This window comes from Histoplasma capsulatum, genomic scaffold (genome assembly GCF_000149585.1).
Source record: "Histoplasma capsulatum NAm1 scaffold_4 genomic scaffold, whole genome shotgun sequence".
Taxonomy (NCBI): domain Eukaryota; kingdom Fungi; phylum Ascomycota; class Eurotiomycetes; order Onygenales; family Ajellomycetaceae; genus Histoplasma; species Histoplasma mississippiense.
In genome coordinates this window covers 1,585,820-1,601,027 of record NW_001813979.1, presented here as the reverse complement: position 1 = coordinate 1,601,027, position 15,208 = coordinate 1,585,820, and the positions used below count along the sequence as shown (strand labels likewise).

The window sequence follows — 15,208 nt, the reverse complement described above, 5'->3', positions numbered from 1 at the left end:
CTCGTCCGCACCGTGAAAGTCCGGCCCACTCCTGCAGATGATTTGGCGAAGATGACTATGCTGGAGATAACCCAGGCTCCACGCAGTCGCCATCATACTTCAGCGTCCCTCCCAGTCTGAGCAGGATGAGCGGGAATGACTCTGTCTACAGTGCCATCAGCTCGCCGCACTCGGTACGGTCACCCAGTCGGACGAATTCACGTATGCCGCCTCTCCATCGGAAGGCTTATTCGAGCGGACAGCTATTTGCAGGTGGGAGTTTGAAGTCTGGTCTCAGGATGAGGGAATTAGATGAGGAGTTGGAAGAGCTTAGGGTAATGATTAACCCCCAGCCCCTACTGAATTTGCTAACCCCTACTGCCTCACATCAAAGACTAACGAAGAAACAATGAACAACAGTTATACCTCGAAGATCAAACCGAAGGCGTCGTCCAATCTATCCAAGCCCTCGTCTCCTCGATCCGCGCCGAGCCAGACGACATGTCCGTCATCAGCACGCACATCAACGCCATCTCCGACGTCGTCGGCAAAGTTATCTCCGCCACAGAATCTGCCATGATACGCCAGCAACACAAATACCAAAACCCAGACCCTAACAGTATTCATGATAACGATAACGATAGATATAACAATAACAATCCTAATAATAATCCTAATAATAACACCATTACCCTCCGCGACCGTGCAGGCCCCATCATCCGTATCCTTGCCGATTGCCGCGACAGCCTCGCTGAGGTAGGCGAGGAGGGCAGCCGGGCTATGAGTGCTAGTGAGATGCGAGAGGTTACGGGGAAGTTGCCGCCGATTGCGTTTCGGATTGCGCGGGAGACTAAGGAGTTGGTTCAGCGGCTTGATCAGATGGAGATGATGGGGGTAGGCATGCGTGAGGGTGGTGGTGGTGGTGGTGGTGGACACGGTGGAAATGGAAGGTCAGTTGGGGGTTCAGAGGCCAGTCCCAGGTCCAGTGGGGAGGGTTGGGGTGGTGGAGGACCATGACGATGATGATGATTTCCGATGAGATGAGATGAGATCTGATCAGATTGAGGGAAATCGAACATCGAAATTAAAAAAAATATCGGGGGTTTCTGTTTTCCTTTTTTGACATCCGAAAGCTCCCTCTCCCTGACGTTTTGCAGTCCGCTTCCTGGGTTTTCATTGATGTGACGCACCTACCTACCTACCTCTACGTGATGATTAGATACAGGGAGGAGTCTTTCCTTTCCTTACCTTTTTTTACTTTTGTCTTTTGTCTTCGATTCGACCTGTTCCTCTTTTCTCAGCCTTTCTCAGCAGCCCATTTTTGTTAGCTTTGTGACGAGAGTCTTGAGACTATATACCTACGTTACGCGCCTCTGCATCAATTTTTCTTTCCTTCCTTTTCATTTTTGTCGCTCTATTTGTTCAGCAACATCATGTTTTCCCTCATCTGCTCCTTCTGTCCCCCTTTCCCAGCTTTCTATCTCCATTTGCCTTCAGAAAACATACTGTCAATTCAATCAGATTTTTCAAGGCCTCTATTTCGCAAGGTATATATTTTCCGTCTTAGATTTTCTTTTCTTCTTTTCTTTTCTATGTCTCGTTCTCACATAACCTTCCCTTTCTCCTCTTCCCCGACTCGTAAATAACCACCAAACCTTTTTTTTTTTTTTTTTTTTTTTTTTTTTTTCACTATATACATATATCATGCATGGCTTCTTTGACATACAGTTTGATGGACAGTTGGCAATATGTTTCTGGTCCCCTCCCGATTCATTTCTCCTTTCTACGGCGATATATCGATCACCACTACCTTCTTCGTATATATATTGGGGAGAGTTCTTTTTCTGCATATAATCTAGCGGGTATTTTTTCTTCTTGTATACCATCTCAAATATTTATTTATTTGCTTGTTTTATAAAGGTCTCGTGGCAGTAGGGTGTTTTGTCCCGGGAGCCTACCTTTCTGTGTTTGATGTACTGTGATAGGACAGTGTTTCTCCCATTGATTTTTGTGGGCACAATACACAACACCCTTTTGTTTCGTGCTTTCTTTCCTTTCAATATATATTGATAATGATGGTGAATCTAATGGATTTAACTAAGAAGAAATGAGATCACGTTATATATATATTATCCTTTATAACTAGCTAACTATCTCAGCTCCACCATTTCTGTAAACCTGGATGGATGCTGCATGATGTCGGAGGCTGTTGCTCCAACGTAATCCACCCGGCTTTTTACCTCGTAATTTATTGGCAAGTGCAAACGTGAAAAAAGAAAAAAAAGGGGGGCTCTCATTCCTTTTCCATTACGGCAGGCGACAACTGTCCTATCATGCACCCTGCTCCATTCTCCAGCTGTTCAGTTTTTCCTTCAAGAAATTTTTCCTTGTATCATTGTCAGGACAAGCATCAGTCAATTCCAAGCCACCGCAAGGTAATTTTTGTATGTAAGTATATATATATATATATATATATATATATTTTCCCCTCCCCATCACATCTCCTTCTGTTCTCTCGCGACAATTGTGTGTTTGGCACATAGCTTTGTCAGAGGGGAGGGCAAAGCAAATCTAAGGTAGCTTTTCCATGCGCCCAACAGCCAAACGACCAACATGCCATTGAAACGGAAGGAAGGCGTGGATTGGACAGATTCCCTCCGCAGCAGACGTTGGTGTGGACGTGGGGCATGGAATGATGGGGAAAAAAAAAAAAAAAAGGACATCTGGGTTTTCTTGTCCTGCCTGTCCCCTGCAGCTGGATCTTTGACCCAGTGCAAAATGGCCGACGCAAAACCTTGGAAGCGAAGACTTCTGAACTTGGAGGGAAGGGTGAGGAATGACAGCAGTGGGCTAACTTGTCTCCCGTAGATTGGTTGCACCCGCCTGCATTTGCGCTTTAAGCTGTTGTGGTTTTGTGGTTTATTTCTCTGCTTCGTCGGCTGCTGCTGCTTCTGCTGTTGTTACATATTTGGTGTAAGCTGTTTGTTTCTTTTTTTTGTTCTTTCACTCTTGGATTTGTGTATGTTGGATGATAGTTGTATCTATCAACTGGTGCTCTGCAAAGTCCAGTGACGAGCTGCTGATGCGGACTGACCTGTTTCAGAATACCGCGCCATCCGTATCGTACCATACCAACACCGTACCGTACCGTACCGAGCCCTGCCGCCCTGGCAAACCGCGCAAACATGCCCCTCCTCGCCCGCTTCCCCACCTTGCTCTCTTCCCCTCCTCGTCCTTTTTCTTCGCTCGCCTCCTCCCTCCTCCGTTCTTCCTCCTCGTCTTCGTCGTCTCCCCTACGCTCTCTCTACGTCTCCAACCAGTCCTTCTCAAACGCCCGTCTCCGTGCTTTCCACGCTTCCGCCGCAGCCATGACAAGAACTTTCTTCGAGGTCGAGTACGCCGACCCGGCCCAGCCTACCAAGTGTATGTAGTTGACCCCTCCCTATACCTATACCTATACCTATCTCCACTTGGCCTTCTTGTCCTTTTTGTCCCTTATTGTTTCCAGTTGGCTACTACTGAAGGAAATTGGTATCAAACCCAATTTCGATTTTCATCAATTCTGTATCGATTCATCATCTCACAAGCATCTCCCACTCTCTCCCCTTCCAACGTTATCATCAAAGAATATCATCAATTGCATCCACCATTTGAGGTTCAATCGAGGGTTGCACTTCCAAGGTTTGCGTGTTTAGCTAGCTGACTAAACTCCACCTTCACCTGACTTACTCTATAGCTACCGTTGGCCGAATTGAGTTTGAACTCTTTAGCGATGTCGTTCCCAAGACCGCCGAGAACTTCCGTGCCCTCTGCACTGGCGAGAAGGGCTTTGGCTACAAGGACTCCATCTTCCACCGTGTCATCCCTGATTTCATGCTCCAGGGTGGTGACTTCACCCGTGGCAACGTATGAATCATCTATTATCCAATCCGTGTATTTTTCTAGGATATATATATATATATATATATATATATATATATTTAGCGAGACTGTTCTTTAAAACTAACGGCTTGCTTCTGTCTCGTTTTAACAGGGCACTGGTGGCAAGTCGATCTACGGCGAGAAGTTCGCTGATGAGAACTTCAAATGCACCCACGAAGGCCCTGGTATCCTTTCCATGGCCAATGCTGGGCCCAACACGTATGTACCCCAAAAATCCTTGCTTACACTGCCCTTATATATACCCTTGAGCTCTCTCCTCCATCTAACCATCAGCTAACCTACTTTTGCCTTTTCGTTTAACAGCAACGGCTCCCAATTCTTCATCACCACCGCGAAGACCAGCTGGCTTGATGGCAAGCACGTCGTCTTCGGCAAGGTCGTAGACTGCCCGTCGACAAGACTTGGCCCCAACCAGAAGCAGTCCATGGATGTTGTTCGCGACATTGAGAGCGCTGGCAGCACCTCCGGAGCCATCAAAACATCCATCAAGCCCAAGATTGTCAACTGTGGTCAGGTTTAAAAGAAGATTGATTGTTCCCCATAGAGGGTGTGTAGATGAAAAATTGCTTTCTTCTGCTTCTTTTCTTTGCTTTCTTTTAGAGAACTTCTTTTTTGTTCTGCGGTGGGGAAGGCGCGGGAAAAGGAGGGGAGAAATTGCTTTGTCATGTCATGTAACAGAATTAAGGTAGCGGGGCGGAAACGGCAGAGGTTCTTGTTTTCGTTTAACTAAATAGAAAAAACAAAACCCTCCAGACCAAAACAAAAAAACAAAAAAAAAAAAAAACCAAAAAAAAAAAAAAAAAAAAAAAAAAAAAAAAAAAAAAAAAAAAAAAAAAACCCCTTCCAAAGGGAAAAAAAAAAAAAACCCCCCGGAAAAAATTTTTTTTTCTTTTAATGGAATTCCCAAAGGGAATCCACCCGGCCCAAATATGGTGGTGGGCGGGGAACTGGAAACCAATTTTCCTCTTGGTGGTTTTACCATGAATAATGAATAGGACTGGACACCATAGAGGAAACAACTCAATGAACCAGTGGGATGCAGTGCGCCTGGATGTAGGTGTGGAATACATTCTTAAGTACGGAGTAGATCTTTAGCTTTTATGTTATGGTGTCGGGATATCTTCAACGGTGGCGGTGTTTTCATTTTCATTTTCCTTTTCCTTCTTCCTCTTCCTCTTCTTCTTCTTCTGGTGAACGGGAGTTTAGTACCAGGTGAACGTAGAAAATGTACTACTAGGATGGCTTGAGAAAATAATTTAACATACGCATGTGCCGTGTCTGTCCGTGGAGACATGTCATTCATCTGCACTATATGCTAAGCGGTTCGTATTTTGGTGAGTGCTCAATACTAGTAACACTGGTGATGTCGGTCTGAGCTCCATGCATCTTCTGATGCGTTGTGGGTGGTTTACCAGTTCTAGTTCATCTCTCCTTTCCTTCCTTCTCTCCCCCCCCCCCCCCCTCCTTGCCTTGTATTTTAAATAACATCAGCGCCCCCGAATGTCTGGGTCTGCAAGTAGCCAAGACGGCTAAAAAAACAAATGAGACCCGGCTCTTTCAAGATGTCTCCTCGAGTTCCCAAGTAGATATTTCTTGATTGCTTGGTTTCGGCTAGCACCCGAGCACCATAGGCCGGAAGGCAGCACTTCAGCAATTCGTGTTTGCCAAATGCTGGCCTGGTAAGTAGTAACGTGCAATGACTGCTGAACGGAGTCGTGGTGATGGGAAACAAACAACTTTGTTCATTGTTCGACACCAGGCAATATTTCACCCTCCCCTTCTAGCACCTTCCGTCCCGCTGCTTTCACAACGCCATTCAGTATCTCCCTGACCTGCTTACACCCGTCCAGCCCTACTGCAAACATAGTTTCCAGATATGAAATATGTACGCCAGCCCCCATCTGGACGATCGACAGCATCTGGTTCTCCTCTTGGTCATCCATGGAATCGTCGCCCGTGGGTGCTGGGTTCGTATTCGCGACAGTCATGAATGGAAGTTCTTGTTCTTCAGGCATGGACATGTCAAGAAGCGGATCCAAACTTTCGTTAATTCCGCCCACGCGAGTAAGTTCAGGTTCGGCCGGAGTGGATGCTCTTCCACTCATTCCGACGGTGCAAGCGCAAAGAAGGCCCGGCATTGGTATCCCGGCATCCACTAGTGCTAGAGTGCATGCATTTATGCATGCTGCGAAGAGGGAGCCGTCGGACGATAGGACAGAAACATGGAGGGATATTGTGCTATGCGGATATATGTGGGTGTGGAGATGTGGCTGAAAGGCATCACGGAGGGCGAAGGCTAGATCTGTAGATGCTTGTCTGAAGCTTTGGATCAGAAATTGTCTATGTGCAACAACAACAACAACAACAGCCAGGATGAAAACTAACGAACCTATCGCCTCCGCCACCAGTTGCACTCTTCTTTTTCCTGTCAACGCCGGAAAAACCTGCAACATTAACGGCAACGGATACAACAGCCCCCTCACGAGCGGGGCCCGTTGCTTCGGATCGTCGGCCTTCTGCTGGCCCATGAACCATACAGATAACCACTGTATTGCCCATTGAGAGATACGATGATCCAGAGCTGGCAGGGTTCGTCGAGATCTGGGCCTGCATTAAGCGGAGTTCATTCCAACGCCTGCCGTCAAGCCGAAGCCTGGTAAGGCGGTATGTTGTTGAGGTGTCGAGGGGCATTGTGAAGGATGACTTGTGTAATCTTCCAGAACTGGGCCTGAAGGCCTTTTGACGTTCTGATCACTGAGTAACTTTTGGTATGAACATAGCCTAGTAGATAGCCTGCTAGTCGATGTCATAAAGCGCCGATATACAGGTGTATATTTCCTCGTGAGGAAAGAAAAGTCGGTATGCTACTAATGGCGGGGGTCGTTCTAATAGATGCGGATTTTTATACTAAGGAATTTGACGGGAACGAGTCAATAGATGGAGATCGAAGATGGCAAATTGGCAGAAGAATCAACTCTTCCTCTTGGGCAATTAGGGTGTAAAAACGTAACTAATTGTTGATTCCACGCAATCCTTGATATCCCAGCTTGAGGAAAAGAAATAAATCTTTGTAACTAGTCAAGCTTTTTACCTGTTTAGGAAATTTTTATTTTATCATTCTGATCATGTGACTCGCGAAACTCTCGCGACTTTGCCTCGCGCTTAAAATATCTCCCCGCATCGTGCCTCAAGCATCGTAGAATATCAACGTGTGGAATTGCTTGTGGGAACTACCTGAGGATGGTCTCCCACTGGGAGCTGGAGAACTCCGATGCCACAACTCAAAGTGATGATGTGAGCGACGATGATTTGGGCTCCCCAAGAGCAGCACCCAAGAGAGAGGGGTATCAGAATGAGAACGATGGAATCGGAGGTATGATACCTGCATTATTCGCGTCGGTCTTATGAAGCTAATAGGGATAAAATATAGCAAGGTCTTTATTTCCAGAACATTTGAAACTGGCCCGCAACTCAGAGCGGACTACTGGACGCATAACGCAGGAGGTGATACCTGTTTCAGACGAGGAATTTGATGATGTAGCTGGTTTCAACGATGGCGCAGCCACATACGAGAAATTCAAAAATAGAAGGCAACTCAAGCGCAAGAGAGCCGCCGCCAGAACACGCAAAACTAAAGGCGCATCTGGAAATCCTATTGTCGGCAAGCGGCCAAACAGAACGGAAGCTAATACATCCCGCAAACGCCAGCGGCAATTAAAGGAGTACGGAGAATTATCTTCTGATGACGATATGATGGAATACATGCTTCCCGAGTTATATTCAAAACCGCCGCTCAACATTTGACAAGAAAATAACCGTTCTGAAAGAGGCAGGATTGAAGCTACCCCCAAGTTTTGACGATGTTGAGTTCTCTGATGATGAAAACCTGGAGGCTTTGAGCGAGAAGCCGAATTTTCAGAACGCCACTCCGTCGCGGAAGTATGAAGACATACAACTCCCTTATTCTCTGGGCTTGATTCCAGCTTCCATTGCACAATGGCTACGGGATTATCAAGTCCAGGGGGTTGAGTTTCTACATGAATTATTTGTTTACCAAAAAGGGGGGATCCTTGGAGATGACATGGGCTTAGGGAAAACTGTGCAAATTATAGCATTCTTGACTGCAGCATATGGGAAAACAGGAGATGAGCGGGATGCTAAACGTATGCGGAAGATGAGGCGGAGGGGAGACAGAGTTTGGTATCCTAGAACTCTGATTATTTGTCCCGGGACCCTTTTGCAAAACTGGAGATCGGAATTGGATCGATGGGGGTGGTGGCATATTGAGGTATATCATGGTGCTGGGAAAGAGGAAGCTTTGCAATCTGCCGCCTCCGGAAGGTTGGAGATAATGCTCACAACCTACAAAACATACGTGCTCAATAAAGATGCTCTGAACATGGTGGAATGGGACTGTATTGTTGCAGATGAGTGCCACATTTTCAAGGAAAGGAAATCGGAAACCGCCCAGTCGATGAACGAAATCAACGCTCTTTGCCGGATTGGCCTTACAGGCACAGCAATCCAGAACAAATACGAAGAGCTCTGGACACTGCTCAACTGGACCAACCCCGGGAAATTTGGCCCGGTGTCCACGTGGAAATCCACGATTTGCGAGCCGTTGAAATTAGGACAGTCCCATGATGCAACTGTATACCAGCTTAGCAAAGCGAGGAAAACTGCGAGGAAGCTTGTTGAGAACCTTCTACCCCCTTTCTTCCTCAGGCGCATGAAAACGCTTATCGCAGACCAATTACCGAAGAAGAGTGATCGAGTTGTATTTTGTCCCCTCACGCCTACCCAAGCTGATGCATATGAGAGGGTATTGGATAGTGATATCATTGAGTATATTAAAACGTCATCCGACAAGTGTCACTGCGGATCAGGAAAGAAGTCTGGCTGGTGTTGTCGTATGCACTTACCCCAAGGTGGGAAGTGGCAAAGTTATGTCTTTCCAGCAATTTCGAACTTGCAAAAGCTCAGTAACCACCTCGCAATTCTTATTCCGCAATCACAAGATCCAACAGAGAAACAAGACAAAGACCTGGAGATGCTTCAGATCGCTCTACCGGACCAGTGGCGACAGTTATATGCTACTAGAGATTCGATCCTTAACTACGCAAACCACGAGTTTTGCGGAAAGTGGAGGGTGCTGAAGAAGCTTCTCAGGTGGTGGCATGGCAATGGAGACAAGGTCCTCGTCTTTTCCCATAGCGTTCGACTGCTTAAAATGCTTCAGATGCTTTTTAAACATACCAGCTATAATGTCAGTTATTTGGATGGTGCTATGAGCTACGAGGACAGAGCAAAAGTCGTTGACAATTTCAACGCCGATGTTCGGGAATTTGTATTCCTGATCTCTACCCGGGCTGGTGGAGTAGGCCTAAACATTACCTCTGCCAACAAAGTCGTTGTTGTCGACCCAAATTGGAATCCGGCGTATGACCTCCAGGCACAGGACCGTGCATATCGTATTGGGCAAGCTAGGGATGTGGAGGTTTTCCGGTTAGTCTCTGCGGGCACGATTGAGGAAATTGTTTATGCCCGCCAAATATACAAGCAACAACAAGCAAACATCGGGTACACGGCCAGCACCGAACGGCGGTACTTCAAGGGAGTCCAGGAGAAGAAGGACAGGAACGGCGAGATATTTGGGCTCTCCAACATGTTCCAGTATCAAGGTGACAGCATTGTCCTAAGGGACATCGTCAATAAGACAAACGTCGCAGAAAGCAAGGTTGGCGTTAAAATTGTCGATATCGAGTTGGAGGACACCAAGGATGGACTTGATGAACAACCCTCGTCTTCACCCAAAGGTGAGGAGGAGGACGGTGCAATGAGCCAACTGGCGGCTATGATCCGGGGTGAGGTTCCTGCAATAAATAACAATACCAAAAATGCTGTCCCAGCAAAACATGACCCAATCCAAGCCATATTAGTCCGAGCGGGCGTTGAATATACACATGAGAACTCTGAAGTCATTGGATCGTCAAAAATCGAGGAACGCCTTAGTCGTCGTGCTGAGATGGCAATTGATGGGACCAGTTTTGGTGAGGAGCAGGTCTTCGAAGCCTCTCAAGATGACCTCACTTTGCCCCTTGACGTTAAATATGGTAGAAAGCATGTTCTGTTTAAATATCACCCACCTGAGGATGTAAAGAGGCGCCAGTTTTGCAGTATGTCTAAGCGGTTTGGATTTGATAACCCGACCGAGTTTGCCCTAGTTGTTGAGGGCATGACACAGGCACAGAGGAGGAGTTATTTGGCCAGATGGTATCAAGAGCGTCAGGCCGCGCTGATGGGATGAATACGCCGATCAAGAATAATGATGATGGTGATGATGATGCGAATCTGTTGCAGAGTATACCGCAAGAGGAGCCTCCAGGCTGATATTTTTTCATCCGTTGTGATTCCAACATTGCATTCCAATAGCTGAAATCAATTTCTAACTACCACGGTCAGGAATGGGTCATCTCGTGGGCCGCTGTACAAGGAGCGTCAGATACCGATTTTCATTGGAATAACTCCAAACTTGGGTCGGTTAACAACCCGACCTGGGGTTTTACATATGCGGACCATCCATATTACATTATGTAACCAGCAGTGACAATTTCAACCAGGCTACAGCTGAACGACTGTATAAACTGACTTTATCTACGTGGCGTGAAAATGATTTCAAGTCAGCTACTACGAGGTCTATGTCCCCTTCTGTTCCCAGTCTTCCCTTTCCCCTTATGCGGCCAAACTCTCCTCCAAATAAAGGCTCATATTGGTTAGCCATCTGTCTTGCGAAAACAAGGCAAAGACTAAGCATGGAAAACATGGAGAAGCTCTGCGCGAAAAGTAACGCACTGCCATTCAGATAGGCGTGAAGTGCTATATGACAATGTAAATCAGATGGTACCCCAACGCCACGCTTCGCAAAAGGAATAGTTATAAAACAAAACATACACGCGCGTTGTACGTGAAATTATACAAGTACCCTGCGCATCAAGAGTTTCCTAGCCAGGGATCAAAACCAAGAAAGAGTCCATAGTGCCGGAAGATTCGGCCACTTCTCCTGCCACTTGGCCAGTATCTCAGGAACCTGGTCATCGAAACATTTCCTAGCTTCACCGGTCCCCTGATCCCAACCGTTCGTCCCATTAATCCTCCGCTCCTGGTCCGCCGCACTATTCAGCCTATCAGCCAGGTCGAGAATCGCTTTGGAACCAACCAATGCTTCCTCGTGATTATCGCGAATGTCGACATTGAATACGTGCACCGGGCGATTCAAGGGTGCACCACGGTTCATCAAGTCATCAACCACAGCATCCCAACATCGTTCCTCGCAGGTAATGATGGCATCGACCAAGCCGCCCTCCGTACCCAGCGCACCCTTGTCCCCTCTCGACACATGGTCCAGCCGTGGCATGCCAGGCACCCATTCTTGGAACCGTTCCGGACCCCATTTCACGCTTTTGTTTCGCTCGAGCATGGGCAGAACGCCATTATTCCGGTATAACCTGGGGTCTTTTTGCAATAATTCGTCGTACATTTGGGCGTAAGATACAGTGTTGAAGTTATAGACGTTAGGTTGTGCGATGGATGGGCCTGGGAGTCGGACAAGGGATCCGGTGCCGAATGAGATTACTGGATATGAGGAAGGGGGTGCGGAGAGGCGGTTGTGCGCCTCCATTGAACGATTTTGGTTGGCCGCGCATACAGTGCAGAATTTAAGTTTATAGGAGGTAGATGACGGGTGAGGGGGGGGTGGTGTTGGTGAGTCGTCGGCGGTGCCATCCAGTCCTGTCGGCGGCGTTGAAGCAGAAGGCTCTTGTGGTGGAGGAGGAGGCGGGGGAGGTGGTGGAGTTGAACTTGTTGTTCGAGCAAGTCGAGGGTCCGCACTCATGTTGCTGGTTTATTTGTCTGCTGTTGCGGGGTCTACTGAGCTATTTCTTCTATAGTAAAGTCTAAAAAGAACTGTCGAGAACTCAGATGTATCTTATATATGATTTTGCAGCACGAGATTGCCGATAAATCAGGGAGGATGAGTGGCCCGATTACTTATGAAACGAACTCGCTAGGAAGCTTGCAGTCAGCAGCGTGAATCAACATATTCCAACTAACTCACGGAATGGGTATGCACAACTTCGATAGTGGGAATTCAGATTGATATGTATATTTTGCGTATTTTAAGTGTATCCTCATATGTGAGAATAGGACAGCTCCAATAAGAAGATTCATCATTTTTGGGGGAAGAGGCCGGACGCGCAGCATTAAAGAGTGCAGAATTGGGACTTCACGACATACCTTAATAGAATTGCTCATACTCTGCAGACAGGCGGACGGCTATAAGCTTGCTTAGAAGAATCCTGTCTCTTTGAGCCTGTTTTTAGTTGTTTGGAAATATTTCGGTGAAGTTGGAAGTTTTAGGAAAGCTGTTAAAGCCCGCTTAGTCATAGATTTCTCTCAAGTCGTCCAACCTGCATACCAATAATTACTCCTTCCAGTACGCCTTTGGACAGCATATTGTATGCTCGTCATAAAACTACGTGAGTGGATATTAATAATATATGAAGATTTGGGATTACCTGTGTGTTGTAGCTGGGTAATAGCTGACAATCTCTATAACGCACGTCGTTGGCTGAAGGTACATTGTTATTCTACAAATCCATCCAGCTCTAAATGAAACGCCTGAACTTTTCATACAAAACTCATCCTCTGAATCCTAATACAAGCCCGCCAATCGAGAGCGAACTCCCGTGATATCGAATCCTCTCCGTATGGAACTCCGACCTTTGCGGATAATTTCCCCTTGTGCCATGCATGCCTCGCTGTTTTGAGCTGGTCAATATTAAGCCCGACATCAAGGAAATCATAAGTGCGGCATTGTCCCCCAAAAGAGAAAAGTAACAACAATGCCCATTTAATATATTAGTTGTATGTTCTCCCTTCACTTTCCGATCCCGTAAACTGAGAATTCATACCAGAGAACGATGTAAAATTCTCAACATTACAAACTAACCCGATTTTGCAGTCCGTCGCTTCCAGTTAATCCGCGCGGGTTTCATAGGCGCCGAAAACATCGATGAATAGTCCGTGCGAGGCACACCGGTCTTTCCGCCAATGTTGGAAAACTGCAGATGCCGCACCATTATGGCCACGATGACCGTTAGGTTGACATAGGCGAACTTCTCTCCGATACAGCGGTGACGCCCTGCCCCGAAGGGGAGATAAGGACTGGAGGTACCCTTGGATATGGTGCCGTACCCATAATCGACCATGTCCTCCTTCTCGTCCACCTTGGGTTCCTGAGTTTCCCAGCGATTAGGATCCCACATCGTGGGATTGGGGAAATATTCGTCACTTAGGGCAGTGACGCCTGGCGCGGAGAGCACGACGTGCGAGGGTGGGATCACATAGGGTGTGCCGGCGACTGGCATTGGGTTCATAACTTTGCGTAGGAGGGAGTGGATGGATGTGTGGAGACGGAGTGTCTCTCTGATCACATTCCGATGTAGCGGGAGGCGGTTGAGGTCGCCGTATTGAAGGGGACCCAGGCTGCCATTGGGACCAGTGCGCGGCAGGTTGTCCAGCTGCTCTTGGTAGAGCTGCTCGACGACCGCAGGCTCGGAGGCTAGGTGCAACATGATCCAAGAGCTGGTTGTCGATGACGAATGCTGGCCGGCCATCAGCAGGGAGATCATGATATTTGCAATCTCCTTGTCCGGCAATTTCTGGCCGTTCTTGTAAGTGCACTGCATCAGATTCTCAATCATATCCTGCGTTTGTGAGCCGTTGGCGTTTCTCGCGGCACGTCGCCGTTTCTCAATGATATCGAGGTAGATGGCGTGCATGAGAGTATGGGCGGCATCGCGTTTCTTGTTATGTGGTAAGGGCGCCCAGGGAAGCATGAAATTAATCGGGCTGAATCCTTTGTCCAGGTCATGGTAGAGAACAGCAAATTCAGTGGTGAGTTTGGATCGCACCTCTTCTCCCTGGAGGGCACTCCCCGCAGTGAATATGGTGATCTCTGCCATGACGGCCGAAATATCCACCTCGCCTGAGGCTCCGAGGAAATTGGGCGAGGAGTCGAGATAATCCATGACCTCCTTCTCAATTAATGGCACGTGGGACTCCAGCGCCGCCTGAGTGAGGCCATACTTGATGAACTTCTTCTGCTCGATGAGCTTTGAATTGGGACAATCATACACCACGTCCGGTCCAAACACCGGAGTGGTCAAGGGGCCGTACACCTCTTCAGCGTTCACGTCTTTCAGCTTGCCATTAAGGATGAACTCGTTGCCCTTTATGCCTAGGTAGACAGTGGTAGGACGCCCCAGAAGCACAAAGGTGAAGATGTCGCCGTGCTGGAACAATCGCGATGCCTCCTATTAGCCATCACACGACAGAATCACTGAGAACGGGAATTTCTTTCCTGCTCGCTTACCTTCTGACGACAGGAGAAGAAAAACTTGTACGGGTCGGTTCGATAGCGGATTGTACTTCCCAGGAACGGGATCCAGTGAAAGACCAACGGTGGCCTAGTCTTATTCAGAAAGCGAAAGAGCAGTTGGTAGACAAGATTGAGTGTGACGGCTGCTACAAAAGCGAGCACACCGAAGGTCCCAATAGTGAACCAGGACATGGCGAAAAATTGGACGAGAGTTGGACGAAAATAATATGCGGGCAGATGACAAAAGAAATAGACATCAATGGCCAGCCGGGACAAGATGAGATATCTAGCTTTCATCTATTATATAATGTTAACTAACTACGCGTCAGGGTTGAAAGACGGGGCTGAAAGAAGGGGCTGAAAATAAAGTCCGAAACTAGCGCTGGCCATGGAGTCGGGAGGATCCCTTCCCGATGACCAGATATGACCTGACCAACACCCGACCGAACTGGCCATGTGTAAAATACGATGCCGAGATAGATCGAATGACTCTGTAATCTGTACGGAGTATAATGAATATATTTGATAATGAAATTGTTAAAGTGGCCTGCTTGATGATGTGGCCTGCTTTCAGATAGACTATGTTAACTAGTTAAAACCCCCTTCTAGATAGATAGTTAATCAGAGATTAAGTTATTTTTATTGCTATCCTATCTTGCATCCAATTCGAACCTTTTTCGGTTTCATCTCCAGCAACAACAACAACAACCAGCATCACCAGCACCAGCACCAGCAGACTAGCACCGTGACGAGTTCTCGAAGCATTACGGTGGGTTCATTCTAGATTCCACGTAGCTACACCCATGCCACTGTCTCTTTTAATTTCTGCTAAAACTGACAGGTAGTTAG

At 47.3% G+C, this 15,208-nt stretch overlaps 6 protein-coding genes across 6 annotated transcripts; 3 read left to right on the top strand and 3 right to left on the bottom strand.

Annotated features, from left to right (window-relative positions):
* Positions 1–203: 203 nt before the first annotated feature.
* HCAG_04486 (predicted protein) lies at positions 204–996 on the top strand (the record flags this gene model as incomplete). Its single annotated transcript, XM_001540596.1, has 2 exons — positions 204–314; positions 400–996. 2 exons carry the CDS (start codon positions 204–206, stop codon positions 994–996), a joined length of 708 nt encoding a protein of 235 aa, XP_001540646.1.
* Positions 997–3,164: 2,168 nt separating this feature from the next.
* HCAG_04485 (peptidyl-prolyl cis-trans isomerase) lies at positions 3,165–4,441 on the top strand (the record flags this gene model as incomplete). Its single annotated transcript, XM_001540595.1, has 4 exons — positions 3,165–3,402; positions 3,716–3,885; positions 4,013–4,119; positions 4,225–4,441. 4 exons carry the CDS (start codon positions 3,165–3,167, stop codon positions 4,439–4,441), a joined length of 732 nt encoding a protein of 243 aa, XP_001540645.1.
* Positions 4,442–5,663: 1,222 nt separating this feature from the next.
* Positions 5,664–6,612, bottom strand: HCAG_04484 (conserved hypothetical protein; the record flags this gene model as incomplete). Its single annotated transcript, XM_001540594.1, has 2 exons — positions 5,664–6,237; positions 6,311–6,612. 2 exons carry the CDS (start codon positions 6,610–6,612, stop codon positions 5,664–5,666), a joined length of 876 nt encoding a protein of 291 aa, XP_001540644.1.
* Positions 6,613–7,161: 549 nt separating this feature from the next.
* On the top strand, positions 7,162–10,311 carry HCAG_04483 (conserved hypothetical protein; the record flags this gene model as incomplete). The annotated part of the gene is made up of 4 exons (XM_001540593.1): positions 7,162–7,294; positions 7,352–7,643; positions 7,696–10,097; positions 10,166–10,311. The coding sequence occupies 4 exons, from the start codon at positions 7,162–7,164 to the stop codon at positions 10,309–10,311; spliced, it is 2,973 nt and encodes a 990-aa protein (XP_001540643.1).
* Positions 10,312–10,933: 622 nt separating this feature from the next.
* HCAG_04482 (hypothetical protein) lies at positions 10,934–11,812 on the bottom strand (the record flags this gene model as incomplete). Its single annotated transcript, XM_001540592.1, has 1 exon — positions 10,934–11,812. One exon carries the CDS (start codon positions 11,810–11,812, stop codon positions 10,934–10,936), a length of 879 nt encoding a protein of 292 aa, XP_001540642.1.
* A 1,111-nt stretch (positions 11,813–12,923) lies between these two features.
* HCAG_04481 (cytochrome P450 51) lies at positions 12,924–14,551 on the bottom strand (the record flags this gene model as incomplete). The annotated part of the gene is made up of 2 exons (XM_001540591.1): positions 12,924–14,294; positions 14,354–14,551. The coding sequence occupies 2 exons, from the start codon at positions 14,549–14,551 to the stop codon at positions 12,924–12,926; spliced, it is 1,569 nt and encodes a 522-aa protein (XP_001540641.1).
* Positions 14,552–15,208: the final 657 nt, after the last annotated feature.